At 37.0% G+C, this 23,161-nt stretch overlaps 1 protein-coding gene and 1 long non-coding RNA gene across 4 annotated transcripts; one reads left to right on the forward strand and one right to left on the reverse strand.

Annotated features, from left to right (window-relative positions):
* Positions 1–740: 740 nt before the first annotated feature.
* On the reverse strand, positions 741–23,160 carry rasef2 (RAS and EF-hand domain containing 2). Of its 3 annotated transcripts, none has more exons than XM_077517633.1 (17): positions 22,765–23,160; positions 21,434–21,586; positions 15,453–15,543; positions 13,769–13,864; positions 6,639–6,716; positions 6,425–6,540; positions 6,267–6,335; positions 5,284–5,356; positions 5,114–5,169; positions 4,178–4,373; positions 3,986–4,087; positions 2,833–2,974; positions 2,625–2,706; positions 1,547–1,661; positions 1,323–1,436; positions 1,163–1,239; positions 741–1,070 (listed from the first exon to the last, which is right to left on the reverse strand). In XM_077517633.1, exons 1-17 carry the CDS (start codon positions 23,043–23,045, stop codon positions 959–961), a joined length of 1,953 nt encoding a protein of 650 aa, XP_077373759.1. In that variant the 5' UTR covers positions 23,046–23,160; the 3' UTR covers positions 741–958. The 3 variants fall into 3 exon arrangements, with proteins under 3 accessions (XP_077373759.1, XP_077373758.1, XP_077373760.1); XM_077517632.1 differs by having other exon boundaries at positions 2,833–2,977; XM_077517634.1 differs by lacking the exon at positions 13,769–13,864 and having other exon boundaries at positions 2,833–2,977.
* LOC144016463 (uncharacterized) lies at positions 8,544–9,971 on the forward strand. Its single transcript, XR_013282916.1, has 3 exons — positions 8,544–8,754; positions 9,459–9,702; positions 9,803–9,971. It is a non-coding gene; the product is annotated as an uncharacterized LOC144016463 (long non-coding RNA).
* Position 23,161: the final 1 nt, after the last annotated feature.

Genomic DNA, 23,161 nt, shown 5'->3' on the forward strand with positions numbered 1-23,161 from the left:
TCAGGTTTCTGCAGAGCTTGCTGATGAGCTGATCATGAATCAGTTGTGTTGAAGAAGGGAAATATCCAAAACCAGCAGGACTGCGGCCCTCGAGGACCGGATCTCGCCACCCGTTATACACAAAAGAATGATACGATTGATTTGTGCCCGAACATTCAAGATTCTCGTTCACGTCAATGACCAAGTCCCGAATAAATTGGAATTGTTTACTTATTAGAAGATGGATTTACTTATGGTGACAGGAAGCAGAATTCTGACAGATGTCAATCTTCCCAGAAGATTTTAATAGAAAAAAAAAAAATTCAAAAAAAAAATTCAAAAAAAAAATTCAAAAAAAAAAAAAAAAAAAAAAAGTGCTTTAACCAGTGAATGTGTTCAGACTAAATGTTATACCGTCTAGATTGAGGTTTAATAAAATAGTTCCAAAAACATGATTTCATGCCACGTCAGAATAGGGTGGAAAAAAATAATAAAAAAAATCTGGTGTTCTTAACACAAAAATGAAAAATTGCCACTTTGCAGACCAGTAAAACGTGGTCAATCAGGAACAACTGTTTACAAGTCAATAAATACAAAAATATAAACATGATGATCATATTATGTACAGCTATATTGGCATTTGTATTTGTGCTACTTCCAGGGAGTACAGTGAAAATTCCTTTAGCAGGTTATGATTCCATTTAAAAAGAATTGTAAGAAAATGGCCATCATTACAGTGTAAATGTACAGTTTATTACCAAAAAAAAAAAAAAAAAAAAAAAATTGTTAGAAAATGGCCACCATTACCAAAAATTCCAAAAAGGCAGTGCAGTAAGACCTTCACTTGTCGGTTATGATCCCATTTTGTAAAAAAAAAAAAAAAAAATTTGTAAGAAAAATGCCTTCATTAGCAAAAGTGTGATATAAATATACAGCTTACTACAAAAAATACAAATCAAAAATTGATCCTAAAACGAGTCTACAAGCGGCAGCATGTGCCAAAAGTCTTCTTGGCGTTTGTGGACAAAAGATCGACGGGCGACGTTGCTGTCGTTTTCGGTTTCACCACTTTCACGCTCTTCTTCACTTCTCTTTAAAAGGCAAAAAAAAAAAAAAAAAAAAAAAGTCAGTCAGTCATTCAAGGTCGATTTGAAAACGCATAACGTCAAGAAATGAAACCAACCTGGCCAGATGAAGCACCGCCTCCACCACGTTGGTTCCTTCTTTTGCGCTGGTTTCGCAGAACAAGGCGCCGTACGTCTGAAACGGAGACGCGACACGATGAGCGGATGAACCACGAGAACGTCGAAATTTGAGAATTTCTCCGGGCCGGCAGAACGGACCGTGGCCAACTTCTCTCCGTGCAAAGTGCTGACGCAGCGTTTGGCCGCCACCTTCTCGCGCATGTCCACCTTGTTGCCAATAATGCAGACGGGAACTTTGTCCTCCGTGGCGTCCTTGGGATCAAGAGCGGGAGGAACACGTCGGCAAAGTTCTTTTTTTGGTCGCCGATTGCATGTTGTGACGGCTGAGCGCCAACAAAGTACGGACGGACGGACGGACGTACCTGAATCTGATCCAGCCAGTCTCGGATGTTGAGGAAGCTGGACTCGGACGTCACGTCGTACAAGAGCAGGACCCCGTGAGCTTTGCGGAAGTAAGACCTGGCGATGCTTCGGAACCTGCCGGCATGGGAAAAAAAAAAAAAAAAAAAACTACATTAGCCACTCAAGCTAATGCTAACAACAACAACAACAACAACAACAACAACAACAAACTAGACTTAGTGCAATTCCAGCAGAAATTGCGTGGGAATGCTGAAAGCTGAATGCTAATGAAGGAAATAGAAAGCTAAATGTGAAAATTACAAAGTAATTAATTACTTACAAGAGCAGTACTAATAGTCGAAACTGTGGTAGTATTAATAGTAATTATTAAGTAGTAACGTGTAGTTAATTGACAAATACAAATCCATCCAACCATTCTCAGTCAGTCATCCATCATAAATTACTAGTAAAGTTTTTTCACTGCTTTCAGCATTCTTACAATAACAATAACAATAATAATAATAATAACAAAAACAACTAGACTTAGTACAAAAAACTACTTTTCATGCAAATGTAATTTTCTTAGTAATATTACAACTAATTGTCAAGAGCACTTTTTCCAGCTACTTTTCTCATTTTTACATTATATGCAAAAGTACATGGGCGCCCTCTAGTGGTATGCAAAAACATTCACTGGAATAAATGCATAAAAAAAAAATGACTTCTTTTTTTTTATTCCAGTTTGCATTTCATCTTTTAGCACTACTTGCTTTCAAACATGTATAATATATTTTAATATAATCATTATTGATGTTACATTTATTTTTCCCATGTATTAAAATGCTGTTGATAAATAAAAACTTTTATTTAAAAAAAAAATAAAATACAATTTATTCCACAATTGACCCCCCCCCCCAAAAAAAAAAAAAAAAAAAAAAAACCGATTGATCAATTATTAAACTCATTCACTGCCATTGATGGCGACAGATGCCAAAAATCAATTTTACTTGAGCTGGCAGTGAATGAGTTCAAATAATTGTGACTCTTTATTTTGATTCCATTTCTGCATTTCATTTTCAAGGTGCGCGATTGTTTGACCTTTCCTGTCCCGCCGTGTCCCAGATCTGCAGGTTGGTCTTCTGTCCGTCCACCAGCATCTTCTTGATCTGGAAGTCGACCCCTGACGAGAGAGGAAAAAAAAAAAAAATGCCGTCAGACTTCACAAGTGGAGCTTGATGATGTCATACACAATACATGGGAGCTGATTTTTTATTTTTTATTTTTTTTTTAATTGAAGTTTCCGTACCCAGCGTGGTCTGCATGTCGGCTTTGAACTGGTTGAGTGCGAGTCGCAGCAGGAAGCTGGACTTGCCCGCTCCGGCGTCTCCCGCCAACACCAGGCGGTACATGGGCGTGGCGTCGTCCGCCTCCGACACGTCCGAGCCCGCCTTCTGACGACACAAACGCGACAACAGTCAGTCCAGCAAGACGGACGGACGTTCCATCATCCCGGTATGGGAACAAACTCATCCTTCTTCATTCTCACTATGACAGATTGTTTCTTAAAATGACTTTTTTTTTTTTTTTTTTTTTTTTTTTTTAAAGTCGTGCAAAAAACAATTCACAACTTTCTTCTCCTGAAATATTTTTTTTTCCTCTGAGATTTTTGAAAATTGCATTTTTCCCCTTCAATTCCTGAATATTTTTTCTTTCCAATTTTGAACATCCTTTATTATTGTTGACAGTTTTTATTCTCGACTTTATTATTGTTGAATGTTTTTATTATCCACTTGACTTTTTAAATTGATCTTATTACCGGGGGGGGGAAAAAAAAAAAAGAAAAAAAAATGTATTAAAAAAAATACTGAAAAATTAAGATATTTTCTGGGAAACCTCGAGTACATACTACTTTTTTCATTAAAAAAAAAAAAAAAATATATATATATAAATACATAAACAAAAATTAAATACAAATAATATATTTAAAGTACAAAAATATTTGTTAAAAATAATTTGTATGACGTTACAAGTTATTTGCATAAAATTTTAATTATCTACGTGACTTTTTAAATTGATCTTATTACCGAAAAAAAAAGAACAATTAAAAATAATATTTGTATGACATTACATGTTATTTGCATATTTTAACTCTTTTCTTAAAATATTTGTCTTTATTGTCAAAATATTATATAAATATAATACATAAATTTTTTTAAAAAAAATGTAAATATGACAATTCTAAAAATCCCTTCATAGTAGCCCATAGTACAGGTATTATTTTTGCCCACTTGGGGTCATCATAATCCTCACATTCTACACTGTCGCATCTGTGATTTTGAATATGCGTGGCTTTTAAAAAAAAAAAAGAAAAAAAAAAAAAAAAAAAAAAAAAAGGTGTGGCCTGGTCTATTTAGTAATGCGAGTGAGTTGACTTATAGTGCAAGTGAAAGTGCAAATACCTCCTTGGCGAAAGCGGACAATTGTTTGCGTATGCAGGACGTGCTGGAACTTCCGAAGCTCTGCGCTAACGAAAGCCCCGCCTCCGACTTGGCGTCCAACAACTGGCGCACGCATGAAGACAAAAGAGGAATTGAAACGATCGGTTTTGGGGCTGAGAAGTGTGAGAGGGGGGGTCGCGACCCCGGCCTGACCTCGCCGTCGGAGTGGGCGCAAGAGTAGCTGCGGTGGATGGTCTCCGTGGAGCCGCGCCCGTCGTCCGTGTCCAGGTCCAGTTCCAAGTCGCTGGCCGAGCTCTCGGTGGTGTCCAGCGGCAGCGACACGCCGCTGTCCAGGTACTTGTCGGCCCACAGCGACACGTTGGACATGGTCGACGTGCTCGACTCCAAGCTGAAACACGCGGGAAGAAAAAATAAATACATAAATAAATATGCATCATGACATTGAGCAAGCACTTTATTCACTTGCATTTTTAGCGCCGCTTTTTTTTTTTTTTTTAAATAAATCGCAAACAGCCATCATCACAATTTCTTTTTTAAATGGCACCATTGCAAACATATTTTCTAAATGGAAAGAATATATTAAATACTGCATCATATTTTCAATTTCTATCTCAAAACCTTTTACACTTATATAATTTTTTTAATTTAATAAACATGAATAATACTTTAAAAATGAATTAAAAGGGAAGCTTTGAAAATGACAGATTTCAAATTTAAAAAAAAAATCAATGAGGGACAATATTTTCATTTACAGTATATATTCTTTAATATTTTTAACTCATTTTTATTGAATGAAAAAAGAAAATGGCAGTTTTTTTTCCAATTTAATATCTAACAGATTTAGATCATTTCTTTCATCATATAATTTTGCCTTTTGAATCCAATTTCTAGACTTTTAAAATACTGTATTTTCAAAATAGAGCAAACATAACATCTTACTGTACACTTTAATTATAAATATAATTTAAAAAAATGACTAATGAGTAGAAGAACTAATGCAGCGTCTAACATGTTATTTTTCTTTAGAAGAAAGTGACGACGTTTGTCACTTTCTCGTCTCTTGCCATTCAACTTTTTTTTTTTTTTTTTTTTTTTTTTTTTTAAATAAAAGTGGTTGTTGTCACCGACCTGTTGTGTTTGAGGGTGCTCTGCCTGGTCAGCTTCCTTCGAGCAGGTGCTTCATTCTTGAGGGGAAAACAAAAAACAAAAAACAGGACCGTCAACATGTGCTGATTTTTTTTTTTTTTTTTTTTGCATTTCATTGTCTAATTCCAATCCAATATGAAAGTGAAACCTGCCTTGCGTTTGGATTCAGACGCCAACGCGGCGCGCAAGCCGTCGTTGCTGTCGTACAGCTGCTTGTTCAAGTCCCTGACAGGGAAAAACAACGGGGGGGGTCCACCAATAAATAAATAAGGTCACAAGTGCATCGGTTCTGTCCTCCCCACTTTTGTGGATTGACTAATTATTTTTTTTCATTCATTATTTTTCATGTACAATTAGTACCTTTAAAAAGTAATTTTTGTACCTGCCGTTGACTGATGATGACGACATCACCTGTGCTGAGGAAGCAGGTAGCGACCAATCATGGCTCAGTTCACTGACCAAACCCAGAAAACAGGCGAGCCATGATCATCATCATCATCATCATCATCATCATCATCATCATCCTCAGTTGACAGCAAGTACAAAAATTACTTTTTAAGAAAGGTATTAATTGTACATGAGAAATAATGAAGTCATCAAATTTATTCTGGACAAATCATTAAACTTTCACTTGTGAAAATTGTTCAGTGAGTCAAGTAGACCTTTAACAACAACAACAACAACTAAACTTTTACAACAAATGCAAAGCAAATTTTGGCATTGCAATTTTTAAGCGCCTGTCTCAATTTTTCTGAATTGCCGCAATAGCAATAATAAAAAAATAATAATAAAAAAAAATACCAATGAGCTTTATAAGCTTGGGGGAAAAAAAAATAAATCATGTCTGTCGATTCTCAGTCATTGAGGGTCACAACTGAACTCTGCAAATAAATAAATTAGCAATTTTTTCAAAAACATTAAAAAAAAAAAAATTAAAAAAAAAAAAATCAAAGAATAAAAGCAGGAAAAAAGGAAAATGTGCTCCTGTCACACAGACGATGCGGAATGTGATCATTTGTGATCTGGCTGATCTGTTTGAACACGTTTTCTCAGACATTCATAAATCGCAAATCATTGAATGGGGGTATTAAATTAAGCACGACTTCCACTGTCCCCCGATTCCAAAGAAACTTACTGTAGAATCTGGACTTGACTGGAGTAAGACTCGTACTCGATGACCATCCTCTTCAAATCGTTTGTTTCTCTGTCGACGCAAAAGAGGTTTAAGAGTTGAAATAAATAAATAAATAAATAAATAGAACGGCGATGGTGCCGAGCGCGTCGGTCGCTCACCGCTCATGCTGAGCCTGCTGGTCGGCGAAGGCGTTCTTGAGCTTGTCCAGCTCGGCGCGGAGGGCGCCCACGTCCGTCTGCGCCTCCAGCAAGGACGAGCGCAGCAGCTCGTTCTCCTGGACGGGAATCATCATCGGGTTTTGTTTTTTTTGTTTTTTGGTCTCGCAACCGAGGCTTTTTTCCTCCCTCAACGTCCTCCCTCGAGTCGACTCACCTGGGCAAGTTGGCCGATGTGCCTGTTGACTTTAAGCTCCTCCTCCCTGGATTGCGTGAAACGAGACTCCGCTCGACTCTGCAGGAGAACGACGACAAAAGCGTCAGCATACTTTGCGGCTGACGTCAAGCCATGAACTTATTTGCAACGCACGACAATCACTTCATTGTTTACCAAATGCCGCAAACTTTTTGATCCAGAATCAAATATTGCGTCAGTACTTTTAGTAAATGAACAAACAAACTTTAGTTGTTTGTGTGCAGTTTTTTTTTTTTTTATGCAACCTTAACATGCGTACTAAAGGAAATGATGAAAGTGTGACTTGAGGCTAATTTTAGGAGCAGACTAACAGGTCGTGCAGCTCTTAACTGTAAAAGGAAGAGCGGGGGCAGTTTACCATGCAATTATGAAATCAGATCAAAACAACTATTTAAGCTGGAGGAGGTCAATTATCTTAAGAGAAAGTTGAAATTTCAGAGAAGTTGCGCACACGTTTTTTCTGTCAATTAATGTGCATTGTCCCCCCCCCCCGCAAAAAAAAAAGTGCCAGTAAGTACATGTTAGACCAAGGACAACATGAGTAGCCTACTGGTCTATTCTAAAAATAGCTCACCAGCGATGCATCACTGTTGCACCTCATCGTGCAGCGATTGCTTGTGAACGTAGCTAATGTTTTTGTTAGGGTTCGTAAAAGGCTGGAAAGACAATTGCAAACAGTTTTACTTGTCGCCAAAAAAAAAAAAAAATTGAAAAAAAAAAAAAATCAATAAATGTTTGTTTTTTTTTAATTCCAAAATCAACACAAACAAAACCATGAACACTTGTGTAATACAGTGAAAATTTTTCTTTTCATATTAACCTCATTCAAACACAAAAAAGTGTAAATACGTTTTAAGACTTTGTCCTTCATTCCCCAAAACTTTTTTTTTTTTTTTTTTTCCCCATCCAAGAGCATACAAAAAGCTTTGATGCAGCTTCTGGACTGAAGAGGTGGCTCAAAGCAATGGTAGTTAATAATAAAGCAGCCAGCAGGTGGCAGCAGAGCAAAGGAGATCAGCCAGGGTCATGTTGCAACAAGCTGTTTTTGCCAGTGTTTTCACCAGGAATGTGAATAATGATGAAACTTAGCTGTATTCTAATGCTAATTGCTGCAAAACTGAAACAGATCGAAAATATTACTTATTTTCCTGATAAAAAAAAAAAAAAAAAAAGACACTAATCTTTCTTTTCGTAGGTTCCATGTTTTTATATATTCTGTGGGCCTTGCAAAATCAGTCAAAATCCAGAAAAACAGAAAGTCAAAATCCAGAAAAACAGAAAGTCAAAATCCAGAAAAACAGAAGGGAGCGCCAGCCAAAATGGCTGCCAGTGAATGAGTTAAGAGCCATCTAATCTTTAACATGAAATAACTTATAAATTCTGCACATTTTTAAATTGTAACATACATCTTGACCCCAGCGTCCACAAATATATGAATTATTAGTATTATGATTGCATTTATTACTGCTTAATGGTGACATGGAATTTCCCCAGTATGGGCTTTCCAAGTAAGGTGCGGTCATTAATTGCGCGTTAAAAAAAAAATACATAGAAAAATAAATAAATAAATGGTGGCGTTAAAGGTACACTCAGTATTATACAGTGGCATCTAGTGGTGAAATAATAAATCATTCGAAAAAAAAAAACAATTGTTTGTGTTAGTAGTATGTAAAAAGATATGTTGTATCGCATAAACGTACTTTTTTAAAATATAACGGTTAGTCTAGAAATCGCAAATTATCTTACATGTCCGCGCCTCGCCTGCTAGTGTCTGCCATGTTTCGCCGCCATCTTTCTGCTACGGGTGCCGTCAAAGACAACTTTCAGCGCTCCATTTCTTAACGCGTTTTTGGAACGCACTTCCGGTTTGTATGGCGACCGCATGTCCACGAAGAAGAAGAGTTTCCGGTCCCCGAAGAGAGCATTATCAAGCATCACACTTACTTTGGGAATTTATTTTATTTCAGCGCGACAAAACAAGAGTTTATATTGTAGCCGCATTTGCCAGATGGAGAGAAATGAGGAACAGACTAGGTTTGGGACGTGCCGGTGCCTTCGACTGCTTTCTACTTGACCGGTAAGTAAGAGTACATTTGTGTTTACGTTTTGAGAGCGAGAGAAAAAGTATACTCCGTACTAATTAATACGATGTTCGTACCTTTGTTTTACGATCACTGTATCTGTTGATTAGCAACTCCGCACCACTCGAACGATTTCGTTATGTAGCTACTTGCTTTGAAAAAAAAAAAAAGATTCCCGCTGGCACGTTATATTTAGAGTAAATGCGCAAGTTATTGTGTAATGTAATGTAACTGTGATTTCGGAGGTATATTTGCCCATAACTTCAATAGAGAATCTAAAGCATACTGTATTAGTGGAGGAGTTGAAAATTATTTTCGTTGTGGTTGGTGAAAATAGTGTTCTCGAAATTAATTTTCGGCAGGGAATAACTTTCTGGACTTAAATGCTGGCTGTACCGTAAGCACTGCTAGAGTCTGAACTCTCTCACTCAAGTGTGTACTGGTCCATTGTGTAATTGGGTGCACAAGAATTTACAGGCTGCCACGTTTTCCACGGAAATTCGACAAGCAAGCAGCCTTTGCATATTCTATGCAGTATGCAGTCAAGTTACTTTTATCTAGCTAATACAATGTTTTGGGCCCAAAAACTAAAGATCTTACCTCTATTTTGGGGGCTTTGTTGGAAAGTTGGTGACATATAATAGTATCATCAATTATTCTATTTTATTTTATAATTGTGTTTTTGTTTGTGTCACACTAGATCAACAGCCAAACTTGAGGGGTTCCAGAACCATATTCTGATGTATACAAGCATTCATGCACCGTTTAAATACATCACCGACCTGCAAGAAAAACAAATATCAAGGGGAGAGTCAGCAGCCATATTGGAATGCCCCGAATGAGGACACTTGAATGGAGGACCCCAGAAGGCTTCGGTGTTGTACCACCAGTATCTCCACCTACCATATCTGAGCTGCAACAAACTGAAGTCAGCCGACGTCTTGGTATGTCATTTACATATGGACGGCATTGGACACTACATGAACTTTTTGTGTGAAGCAATACGGAATGGTCACATGTACAAGCACCACTTGTTTTACACAGGACCTGCTGACCAGGTGTCTGAAGCCATGGAGTGACTCCTCCCTCACTTTCCTCAGCAAGCCTTTGAAGAATATGATATCATCGTTGGTGGGAACATGCCCTCACTCCATAACATGTACTTGTGCAGTCAAGGAGCATGTCAAACTTAATAAAACCAGCAAACATTGAAGTGACTTCATTTTTACTGCAGTCTGTTCACACAATCAATGGACAAGCCTTCCTTAATTTTGCCCCAATAACATCATAGAGTAGGCGAAAAGTAGTGTTACAGATCATACTGTGTTCGGGAGAGTTTGAGGAATGTTGCAATGTTAATGGGGGGCAATGTCAGCACACACACACACACACAAAAAACATCATGGTATTGAGTTAATCAGATATTTTAGCTGTGTACAACACATACCTGCTCTGTAACACTACTTTTGGCCCAAACCTGTATGTCTATTTTCCATATTTTGAAATGCACAGCGTATTGGTAAAATTCTGGAACAACTGCAATTCATGTAGCTCATTATATTCTAACAGCATTTTTTTTTTTTTTTTAGTTAATATGTTCATTTCATGTAGACTTTTATTTTACTTTATTTTATTCATTCATTTTCATGTACTGTACCTTACATTCATTGGCCAATGAAGAATTCCTTGTCATTGCAAGCATTTATAATAATTCTCCAGGCTTTTGATGTTTTACATTTCTGGTCATGTAAAATAGTGTTAGGTTAGGTGTCGAATGAACACTGCATGTTGACGCCAAAGGAAATAGTATTTTTTTAGTTATTCAAAATGTACAAATTAACACACAACAACAATATACAAGTTATACAAACTACAACAACAAGTGTCAGACATGGACTAATTATATGCCAGGTAAAAAACCTTTGTATTGTCCTCAAGGATCTGGGAAAGTGTCACTTATTTGCTACAAGTCCACCAAGGTGCTGCAGTCTGGGATCCAGGTACAGGAAATCATGGTGGTGCTGATGTGGGATCCAGGTACAGGAAATCATGGTGGTGCTGATGTGTCAGCAATGTGTCAAAAAGTATTTCTTGGTGTCAGTCTATCAGCTGGACTTGGATATCTTCATGTTCCTCCATGGTCATTTCCTGTACGAGTCTCTGCAAGAAGGTAACAATTGTATGTCAGATGAGGTACCAAACAATGAACTGAAAGTCACTGAGCCAATGAAGTACATTATTACATGAGCAAGACTATTTGTGAAAGCCATGTAAATTCCTGCACATCGAAGTACAAGGAAGCTGTTGTATCTTCAATCAAAACTAATTAAGTTGCTTAGTGATATTTATTAGGTAAAATTGTTCAACATGGTGACAAATCAATATCTGAGTAAAGGGTTTCAAATGTTTTTGTAAGCAGCACTTTTCTGAGTGGTTAGTAGCAACAAGACACGGGGGGGTTTACGAGTCTGAGTTGCATCTGTGTAGTTCAGTTAACACCATTATTTTGTACGATATACTAAACATATCAGCAAACGATGTAATCTAAATACCACATATTCCAAGCAAAGGTATGTTTTGAGCCATTCACATGCATGCTCGAATGGAATTATTTTTCCATGATGACATAATTGTACGTTACGAGACACCGCGTTCACTTCCGCGTTCTCTTCCTCGTCTCTCTCGCCCCCTTTGAGATGGTCCACATGTCTATAAAACATAACATAACTGTGTGTTCTCTGTTGCATGGTTTAGTTGCACTAACAAATATGAACATAGATAGCCATTATCATTAGCTGACGTACAGTATTTCCAAACAATGCCGACAAAAATATTAATTCTGAAATTAAATGACTAAATCACAATTATTAGGGATCTGTACAGTATGTCTAACAAATGCAATTCACTTACGTCATCACTCGAGGGAATACCAGAAGTTGTTTGCGTTCTGTTCCGGTGAAATTGGTGGTAGGCTGTTGAAGTAGGGTCTCTCTGGGACGCCGTAGTTCGTGTGCTTAAAATCATTGCATTATCTTGTTTGACCGATAGATGGCGGTCGTGAGCTACACACTGGGGCTTTAAAGGAACTTGAACGCAAACCAATTTTCACACCCATGATTTGAAGCAACAATTTCCCAGCACGTGATTTTACGTGCATTGCTCCGTTTACAGAACTCGCTTTTCTGGACTCCGCAGTCAATGAGAACAATAAATTCAAAAAAAAAAAAAAAAAAAAAAAAAAAAAAAAAAAAGACAAATAGACTTGTTAAAGACCAGGAACTAAAAAATTAAGTTTAAATTTGGATTACAAAGATTTGCCGACAGTGAATGTTAGACAAGCTAAAAATAGGAACAAGGAAGCTTTTTCATACTGGGAGATTTTTTCTTTTTCTTTTTTGCTGCTTAACTAAGAGGATATGTTTATGATTTTTTTTTTTTTTTTTTTTTTTTTTTTTTTTTAAGATAATTTTTTTGGGGGGGGAAATGTTCATGCTAGCATTGCTAGCACACACACATGTAAACATTGCATGTATGAAGTCCATTGACTTGACTTCCAACATGGAGTGTCAGTCAATTTCGATGTAACCAAAATTTCCAATCGGATTGGAACCTTCACGGCGTAATCGGGCCTCGACTTCAGAACTTGGAATTCTCGAGCGCTTTTCCTTCACGTCATCTTTCCATCAGAATCGTTCGTGACGTCGGGTAGTTTCTGCTGGCACCTGGCGCCGCATAATTACCAAATTTGTCATTGCATTTTATTGCCCGTCGCCGCGCTCGTCCATACGGCGAAACTCGTTTGTGTTTACATTCCTCGGCTAAAATAAGCCCGTCACATTTTTTTCTAATTGCTTGGAATTTTCACTGTGTGGGAGGCAACCAAACCAGAAAGTGATTGGACAAATTCATTTTGACTTCAAGTCCATGAGTTGAATCAGTGCTTCGACTGCGTTTAACTCATTTGCTCCCAAAAACGTATAAATACGTTCTATTTTAAATGTTTTAAATGTCACAAAGACATATTTATGTTTTTTTTTTATGGTAGAGCATAGAGAAGTCTTTGAAGCAGCCTCTCAACTGCAAAGAATGGTTGAAGATATGGTAGTTATTACACAAACGGCCAGCAGGTGGCAGCAGAGCAAAGGAGATCAACCAGGACCATGTTTGAAAAAAAAAGCTGAGCACAGTTTATTATTTTGCCTCCACAGTGTCATGCGATTCGTTAGTGTGCCAAGTCTCAGGTAAGGCTGTGCAATTAATCAAAATTCAATTACAACTTGAATTATTACGCTCCACAATTACAAAATCAGCATAATCGTATGGAAAAAAAAACAAAAAAAAAAACGATTATTAAGACTCATTTTTGAGTTGTTTAAGTTGATACATTTTTTAAAATTTTAAAATATTTTTTTTCCTCCAAAAGGAACTTGCATAATTAGTGTTTCAAAGAATTTTAATTGTCTTAATATATATATATATATATATTTTTTTTTACTTTTAAACGTTTTCTTGTTTTGTACCAAAAAAATAAATGATCCTACTGCACTAGTGCAACTTCAAGTTTTTTTGCCAGCATAAATAAATAAATAAATAAATAAACAAACAAACAATATTATAAATTCTGTTCGGTTCAAAAGGAACTTACATAATTATTTTGTTTCCATTTTTTTTTTTATTAGTCTTAATTTTTTTTTTTTTTTCTCCTAATCGAGCAGTCCTAGTCTCAAGTGTGAAATTTGGTATTACAGCTCTCAAACTCACTATAAGACGGAAAGATTGACATCATGGCCATTTTCCTGTAGGGGTGTACTCACTTTTGTTGGCAAAAGTTGAACTCTTAATGGCTGCATTTTATACACGGACAACTTCTCATTGTGTTAACGAGAAGATATGAAGAAATGCGAGGGGTGTGCTCACTTTTGTGAGATAACCGTCCAAGTTTGGAAGGAAAAGCTTCTCGCCCCCGTGAGTTACGCAACACGTCGTGATGACGAGGCGGGCGTCACCGACCTGTAAAAGTCGCTCCACGGTGGCCTGCAGGTCGGCGATCTGGTTCTCGTGTTTCCGCTGCATGTTGCACAAAACCTCCTCCATTTTCTTGCGCTCCTTTTTGGAGCACAAAAAGTCGGCAGAGAAAGAAAACCTTTCAACATGGAAGCTTCTTTGTGTGCAGGCAACTCGCAGCAGCGACCGAGCAGTCGCGTTTGACCAGTGCCGTAAAAAACATGCATATTACAACACAGGAAAAAATAAATAAAAAAAATATTCACCCTTAAAAATTGATACTTGACTCATTGAGACATTTTCAGCAGTCCAAAGTTAATATTTTGTCTATAATTAATGTGGTAACTTCATTAATTTTCATGAACAATGAATACCTTTAAAAAGTAATTTTTCTACTTGCTGTCGACTGATGATGACATCACCTGTGCTGAGGAAGTAGGTAACGGCCAATCATGGCTCACCTGTTGTCTGGGTTTGGTCAGCAAACTGAGCTGTGATTGGTCGTTACCTACTTCCTCAGCACAGGTGATGTCATCATCAGTCGACAGCAAGTAGAAAAATTACTTTTTTTTAAAATGTATTAATTGTGCATGAAAAATTATGAAGTTATCAAATTCATTCTGGAAAAAATATTCACTTTTCACTGCTGAAAATTGCTCAATGAGTCAAGTATCCCTTTAATAAGATTTTTTTTTCCTGTCCTTTATTTATCAGAGTGAATCATGTCAACAAATCAAGATTGAAGACGATAATCAAGTGTAAATGATTTTAAATCCAGGTTGAAAACCTGTAAAGAAGGTATTTCAAACTATTTTCTTTTTAAATATCGTATTCTATTCTCTAAAATCTTATTCTTGCACTGTATGCCCCCCCCACACACACACACAACAGGAAACTCTGTTTTTATTTACTTTGATATCTCTTCAATCCATAACTGCTTTTAAAATGTTGTACTTGTAATTACAGTATGTGAAGCATTTTGAATTATTAATTATCGGGTATGAAATGTGCTACGAATCAGTGATTCTATTTGATTAATTTTTTAATTTAATGTGAAATTTTATGTGAAACATTGCCCTCTCTCAATTTGGGGTGGGGTTTTTTTTTCTGAAGACAAAAATAAATAATAAAAATATATACATTTTGATGATTTTACAGTAAATAAGAACTGATTCTTAAATTGTGATGTGCAAGGACAGTTCAGATGTATCAAACTGAAGTAAAACACATGCATTTAAATTTTTAAGCCGTTCACTGCCGCAGACGTTTATATTCGTCCGCTAGCCTCAAGCTGTCAACAACTGTTTGAAAATTCTGATTTTAGGTAGAATTTTAGCACTGCGAGTGCAGTGGTACATGCTGCTGCATTCCACGAGCATGGCGCAAGTTTGATTCCCGGTCAGTGGCGCAACAGGTCATCTTAAGGGCATCCAGTCTAAAAATAATTCCAAAGAAAAATCACACGTGCGACTCGCTGTTGCGAAAAGGTGAATGTCGCAAGATGTGCAAAACATTTTCTTGGCATTATTATTGAATTGCATAACCCCTCCCCTTTTATTGAATCACAGGGCTAATGTTCAAACAAATAATATGACAAACTTTTTTTTTTTTTTTTTTTTTTTTAGGAACAGAAACAAGCCAAGTATTGTTTTTCCTGGATGATGTAACGACGTTTTGATTTCTCTCTCACCTGAGCTCGGGCTCTTTCCTCGGCGCCCGCAAGTTGCTCGTGCACGTCGTCCTCCAGTTGGGACAGCCGGCTGCTGTTCATGTCCTCCACCCTGCTGACAACACAAGCGGCAAACAAAACAAAACAAAAAAAGATCAGGAACGAGCCCGCGCTTCAAAATGGAGTGTTGAAAAATAACGCGGCCGTGAAAGCAAATGAGCGAACAGGTTCCAGCGGCACATTTTTGAGGCGCTCGACTTCCTTGAGCGAGGAATGTCACCTGTGCCCCGCCTGCCTCGTCACGTCACGGAAGGTGACTGAGGCACGACAATGACTTTGACACAGAGGAAGCTCAAAAATGGGGAAGAAGGAAAAAATAATAATAATCCGCGCACGACCAGTTTGAGTTAAAAAGTGATTTGTGTAAGTTTTTGTAATAATGTCATGTCTCACAAATTTGTTTTTGTAACACTAAACCGAGGATCAGGAAATAAAAACAACTTTTCTTTTTTCCCCTCTTTTCATTGACACAATTACGCAATACTTGTTTGAATACAAACAATGACGACATTTTATTCAATCTTGCGCTGACGATTTATTATTATTTCAGAAATGTTTGTTATTGAAGCGCGGCAAGGAAGGAGTTTGTGAGAGAAAAAGCTGGAGATGACTTTTTCTTTTTAAAAGGAGTTTGACTTTCTTTGCTGCTTGATTGCATTTCAATGAGCACGATTATGCAATCAAGCAGCTATTTGGACACAATTGTTTTGCCATCATTAAAAAACAAACAAACTCCAATATAGATGTAAAATGTGCTTGAAATCTTTTACGTGTCAATTAAAAAAAATAAAATAAAATCCAATCCATAGAAAAAAAAAAACAGAAATCTACTTTTTAATGAATAAATCTTATTTATACTTAAAAAAAAAAAACACTTTAATACCATTCATATTTTAACTGCTTGATTTTAGTTATACAAAAATTTATTTATATATATATAAAAAAAAGAAAAGAAAACAAATGTCCATTGGATTCTCGTCAACAAATACCACCAGAATTAAGCTTGCTGGTAAAGTTAAAGAATAAGAGCAACGAAACAAATTTCGCAGACAGGAAACAAATTTGTGAACAAATTTTCAAAAAAAACAAACAAGTCAACAGCTGAATGCCTGAATACAAGTTAAACGGGTTGACGGGTGAAAAAAGATTTGTGTTAAGATACGCCCATCAATCATACTTGACCTTTTTTTCCCCGCGTCTGTGAAAGCAGAGCGAACATCAAGGAAATATTAACCAGGATGTCGCCAACTCATAAAAACAAGCGGTTGCCGTTTACAAATGGCGGCAAGCCCGCATCACTTGACCGAGCGAGTCGCCTGATGCCATCAGGTCAGATCAACAGATACGCTGCTCTACTTTCCGTTCACACGTGCGAAATTTTAAAAACAGTTGCTAAGGTCCACGTAAGGTCCATGCCAACATGGCCGAACGCAATTTGGGCGGCGTTGCCACGTCAAAGATGTCGCGGCCAATCAAAAATGCCGTGCCGGATCACGTGAGACTTTACGCCAAATAGGGAATTCATCGAAATTCAATTACAACTAGAGCTGCGAGCAGCTATAAAGGGCCCTCGCAGCCCGGGCCACATTGGGGTCCTTGCACGTTGGGGTACTTGCACGTTGGGGTACTGGCACGTTGGGGTACTGGCATATTGGAAGCAAAATTTCTTTGAAAATGGCATAATAAACGTTTACATGTAGAATATTTTTTTGCCAGTGTGTGTGTCAATCTCAACGGGTTTTGGTGATTGTTAAGACCTGCAAAAATCAGCGTCCTTTTTTATTTTTAGGCAATGAGTTGCCCTGATTGGTATTTTTTTGTAAAAGTGTATATACACATCATCGCTCGTTGTACTCATTGCACAATGTTACTTTTATTGTCCAAAGGGGCAATCAAAAATGAATAAAACAAAATGGAAACGTACATACGTTTGGATCGGTGTGAAGCCAGTGAACAATTTGAGTGGTGGAAACTAAAAGAATATTCATAACTGACTTAGTTATCACACTTAGAATGATTGTACATTTTTTGTACAAAATACCGTATGTGGGGTATTTTTTATTTTTTTTTATATAAGCCTCAAGGGCTAGGTGGCGCTGTATTTATAACTGAATGTTGTCATAGAGATACCTTCAGGCCTTGATTATAAGCATACATGTCAAGTGTGGGATTTTTTTTGGAGCATGTACCGTGGAGTTATTAAGCATATCCTTCATTCACGATATTGCTTTTAATGTCCATAGAGGCTATCAAAAATAAATAAAAATATATATATGTTTGGATAAGTCTGATGCCAGTGAACATTTTGAGTGGTGGAAACTAAAAGAATATTCATAAATGACTTAGTTATCACACTTAGAATGAGTTTACATTTTTTGTACAAAATACCGTATGTGTGGTATTTTTTTTTCATGCCTCAAGGGCTAGGTGGCGCTGCATATATAACTGAATGTTGTCATAGAGATAACTTCAGGCCTTGACGATAAACATACATGTCAAGTTTGGGATTTTTTGGAGCATGTACCGGGGAGATATCAAGCATATCATTTTTCATTGCGAAACACACATTTTGATGCCCCGCCCTCATCATATAGTATTTCGAAAAGTCAAAATTTTTCCCCCTGTCGTTGGCTCAGATCTTGACGTGGTCCAGGCCAAGTCTTAACTCAGTCGGATGAAACGTATAGGAGAAGTGGGCAAAAGTCTGCCCCCTGTGAATGTGCAAAAATCGTCAAAAATGGGACATTCAAAAATTCGTAGCTCACTTCCTGTTCATTTTAGCATATGGGTACAAGAGACTTTTTTGTAGGTCTTGGGCTCCCTCATACACCTAAAAATATTCGTCGTTCTTGCTTAAACGTACAACCGGGGCTGCTTCGTTAAAAATTTCGAGGGGGCGCTATTGAGTCATTTTTTTAAAAATAGCACAATCAACAATAAAATATTGCTCATTTTACCAGGCCAGATGTGTGTGCCAAGTTTCAGGAGTTTCTGTGCATGTTTAGACCCTCAAAACTGGCGTTGTTTTCTTGGCGAACAGCGCTTAGCCACGCCCACAGCAATTCGCGAAAACTCACAAACTTCGTGTTGTGACATCATGAAGGCCGAAACCCTCATCTGAGCAAATATGAGGTAGGTCCAGTTAACGTGTTTGGAGAAAAACGTAGAAGAAAATTCGTAAGAAAAAAAATTGCCACTAGGTGGCGCTATCAGTTAGATGAAATGTAAGTTAGTAGATGTCTTTAGAGCTGGACTCTCATCAAATGTGTGAAATTTTGAGAAGATAGGATCATCTCGGTCAAGTTAATGCAGCTTTTATTGTCACGAAAAATCTTCAGACTTTGCGTCACCGTAGCGGCCACGCCCTTTGGCGAAAAGTTACAATATTCGGTGTGGGGCATCATCAACATCTTAAGGCTTTTCTGACCAATTTTCAACTGGATCCCTTCAACGAGCTCAGCACAGTAGCTAAAAACGTAAAGTATGACATTTATTGTAACCACTAGGTGGCGCTATATGTAGAACTGAATTTTGTCATATAGATGTTTTCAGGCCGTGACTATTACGTTGCCTGAGAAGTTTGAGATTTTTTGGAGCTTGTACATGGGAGTTATTCAGCATTTGCTCTTTCTGGACAAATGAAATTTTAAAGGCAATATTTGATGCCCCGCCCCCGTCATATAGTATTTCGAAAAGGCAAGACTTTTTGCCCAGCTGTTCTCTTAGGTCTTGAGATGATAAATGCCAAGTTTGAAGTCAATGGGATGAAAAATGTTTGCATAGGGGGAAAAAGCATGACCACAGTGAATGTGCCAAAATCGGCCAAAATTGGACATTAAAAAATTCATAGCTCACTTCCTGTACATTTTAGCTACATGGTCCCAATAGACTTTTTTGTGCGTCTCGGGGTGCTACACGTGCCTACCAATTTTCGTTGCTCTAGCTCAAACGTGCCGGGCTTGGTTTTTATTTTTCTATGCTAGGGGGCGCTATAGAGTCGCGTTGTTATAACGACTTCATAATATCAAATTTTTCGCCGGACCTGAGGAGTGTGCAAAGTTCGGTGAGTTTTCGTGAATATTTAGGTACCCAAAATCGCGATTGTTTGCGGAGAATAAAGAAGAAGAAGAAGAATAATAATAATAATAATAATAATAATAATAATAATAATAATAATAATAATTTTTACAAAAACAATAGGGACCTCGCAGCGGTCGCTGCTCGGGCCCTAATTATACTCCACAATTACAAAATATGCATAAATAAAAATAATAATAATTTTGAATTTAATAAATTACAAAATATATACATTTTACATGAAAATATAAAAATAGATTACATTTATACATTTGCACCTTTAAAAAAAAAAAAAAAAAAAAAAAAAAAAAAAAAAAGACTTATAAATTGTTTCATCCAAAAGGAACTTGCATAATTAGTGTTTCAAAGAATTGTATTTGTCTTAATAATTTTTACATTCTTGTCACCAAAAAAAACAAAACCAGATCATCCTACCAAAAATAATCATGATTAATATTTTCTTCATAATCGAGGAGCCCTATACAGGATATATGTTGTGTTTAAAAATAATATCTAACTAGATGTATGATTTCATAGGTATTTTTGGGTGTGTTTATTAAGAAAATAAGAAAAAGAAAAAAAAAAAAGAAAAAAAAAGTCAAGTGTGGGGAGTCTCTTGTCACCAAAACAGCCTCTTAAAAATTTAAGAATTTGCTCCATGCATCAAGCATTGCAGGTATGTTTTTTTTTTTTTTTTTTTTAAACTCTCGTAGGGTCTACATGGATGGCTACAAAACAGCTAGCGAGCCATCTGTAGTATCGTGAGAACTAAACGTGCAACTGTTGGGAAAAACCAAAGAAGGAAATGGCAACTAAATACGAGAAAGGAATTTGTGTTTGTGACCGCCACCTAATCTACCATCTGTGCTATTCTAAGAGTTGGATGCCGGCCTGGGGAGTTCGGCACAAGATGCAAAAGTCAACCAAACAACAGTTGTCTGTTTTACGGCGTCCTCGCATGTCGAGCACAATTTGTGACACGAGGAATCTCATGCAGCTAAAGCAGGATGACGCAAAAACCTCAAATTATAGAAACGGTAGAGAAATGATGGATACGGGTACGTGAAAAAAAAAAATTGCTCTTATTTGGTAAAGACAGCATTTAGCGATAAGTGGAACCAAAATAAACACATTTTGTTTTGCTTCCATTTTTTTCACGAGCTAAACTTGATGATCGTTGACTTTTGTTGAAATCCAATTTAGTGCGGGCTTCTCCTTTGCCGAGATAATCCAACCACATCAAATTCAGAGAAGATGGAGATGACGATAAAATGGTAAATCTGCCCGCAATAAAAGGCCACAGCAAAATATGGGAAGGAAATAAATATATATTAAAATGTTAAAATTAAAAATTAATATCTAAAAATAAAAAACCGAATAAAAAAGAAAATTAAAACAAAAAATGTAAATACATAAAAATAATAATAAAAAATACTAAAAATAAACAAACAAATGAAAATTTTAAATAAATAAATACAAAAAAATACTAAATATTTTTATAATTAAACAAATGAAAATGTTTAATAAATAAATACAAATACATAAAAATAAATAAATACAAATAAATATTTTCGCCTATAAAGCACACTTACACCCCCCCCCCCCCCAATAGTTTGGCTAATCCTGCAGCTTTTACTCAAATGTAACTTGTACATATTAAATGAGATTGCTTTGACTTGATGTGTTCAATGTGGCATTTTTTTTTTCTCCCCTTCAGTTTCCCACCATTTATTATATCAACCTTTAGCTTTATAAAATTTCTGCTTTATTCCACTTATTCCAAATTTCCTTGTAAATGTGTACAATTTTGCGACAAAGATCCACATTTGGTGACCATGCTGACAAGCGCGTTTCCGCTCGCTCACCGCCTCAAACTGGCCTCCAGCTGGTCACATTCCAGTCTGTTGTCCAGACTTTGGCTGACCACCGAGTAGACGACTTGCTCGTACTGCTGCAGCAAAACGGGGTTGGCGCACGACTCGATTGTCCGGTGAAGGTCGGCGAGCTGCTCCCTCAGACTGCACGACGACAAGAAGAAGAAGAAGAAGAAGGAGGAGGCGGAGTTACGTAGACATCACGGCCATTTTCCCATTTGCGTCAGACTTTGGCCGCAAATTGCTCAATCTTGTACATTTTATGCCACAATTTGATTGCTAGACTCACCGTGGACAAAATAAGTTGTATTTCATTAGCACGAATAAAAACAAAAATAAAAATTTTAAAAATTGAAATGAGGAAAAGCACTACAGTATAGAAAATGCATGGACTCATTTAAGATCTAAATTTCAATATTCTTTCCTTTACCAAGATAATCATTTTGAGTTTTGATTGACACGGTCACATTTAACAATGTTTATGATTGAGTTTAATTACTACTTGTGATGAAACGCTCTGTTTGGAATGCTAATGACGTAAATATCATAAAAGGATAGGCCGCTTCTTACCAGATCAATTAGTTAAATGTTATTCATTTAGTTTTTTAACAACTAAAATAATTCCTTTAGCAATACATCAACTATGATTGCTGACATCTACGCCAAACACTCACTCAATATTGATCACTTGAATTGATTTATTATTATTTGCTGCACTGCACTCTTTAGGCCAGGCGTTTTTTTTGGGGGGGGGGGAAACAGAGCTACTTTTTGTGTACTGTATCTGATTAATGGCTATTAACTATATGCTATTGTAAATGACAATAACTGATCATCTTTTTCAGACTTTTGTTATTGCTTACAAAGCTTTATTTTCCATAAACCTCTACAAGTGTTTACATTTTCAAACAATCACTTCTATAATATGCCTTTCATCTTAGATGCACTTCATAAAACCTTTATATTCTCATTTACTGTAGTATTGTGTTTTCATACGTCACAGTACTATTTTTCCTATGCATTTTACTTTTACATATTTGACAATACAGTACTATTTTTCTTTATTAAATGTACACTGCTGTGCTGTATCCATTTTCAAATGTAGGTAATAAAAGTAAAACTTCCAAGTACGGAAAACTACTCGAGTACAGCATTTGTTTTTCCGTACAGTACTCAAGTATTTCTACTTCGTTACTTCCCACACAGACTGCAATCAATCACAGCTTGGATGCTTTTTTTTTTTTTTTTTTTTTTTTTTAAAACAGTAACTGTAACGTATTCATCATCTCCATATGGTGAATTGAATCGTCGAACCAGCTGACCTCTCAGACAGAACACGTTCCGCATCGAAGCGGACCGCGAACTCCGTCCCGGCGGGACCGGCCGGACCCCTCGCCTGGAAGACCTCCTGAAACCTGGACGAGAAGCCTCCGTAGTCGATGCAGCCGTCCTCGTCCACTTCGAACTTTCCGAACAACGTTCGGACCTCGGAGTCGGCCACGTTGAGCTCCCGGCACACCACCGTGAAGTCCTCGAACTCGATTTTGCCGGACTGGTTGACGTCACAGGCGCAGAAGAGTCTCTTCAGGTTGATGGGCTCCATTTTGTTTTTTCACGCACGTTTAAACTTTTACAAACGTCACACGGCGGCTCCTTTTTACTTCTCACATCCTTCAAATGACAAGCGACCACACACAAGCTTCTTGTAGGTGAGCTCCG

The sequence above is a fragment of the Festucalex cinctus genome, chromosome 3, assembly GCF_051991245.1.
Source record: "Festucalex cinctus isolate MCC-2025b chromosome 3, RoL_Fcin_1.0, whole genome shotgun sequence".
In the NCBI taxonomy this organism is placed as follows: domain Eukaryota; kingdom Metazoa; phylum Chordata; class Actinopteri; order Syngnathiformes; family Syngnathidae; genus Festucalex; species Festucalex cinctus.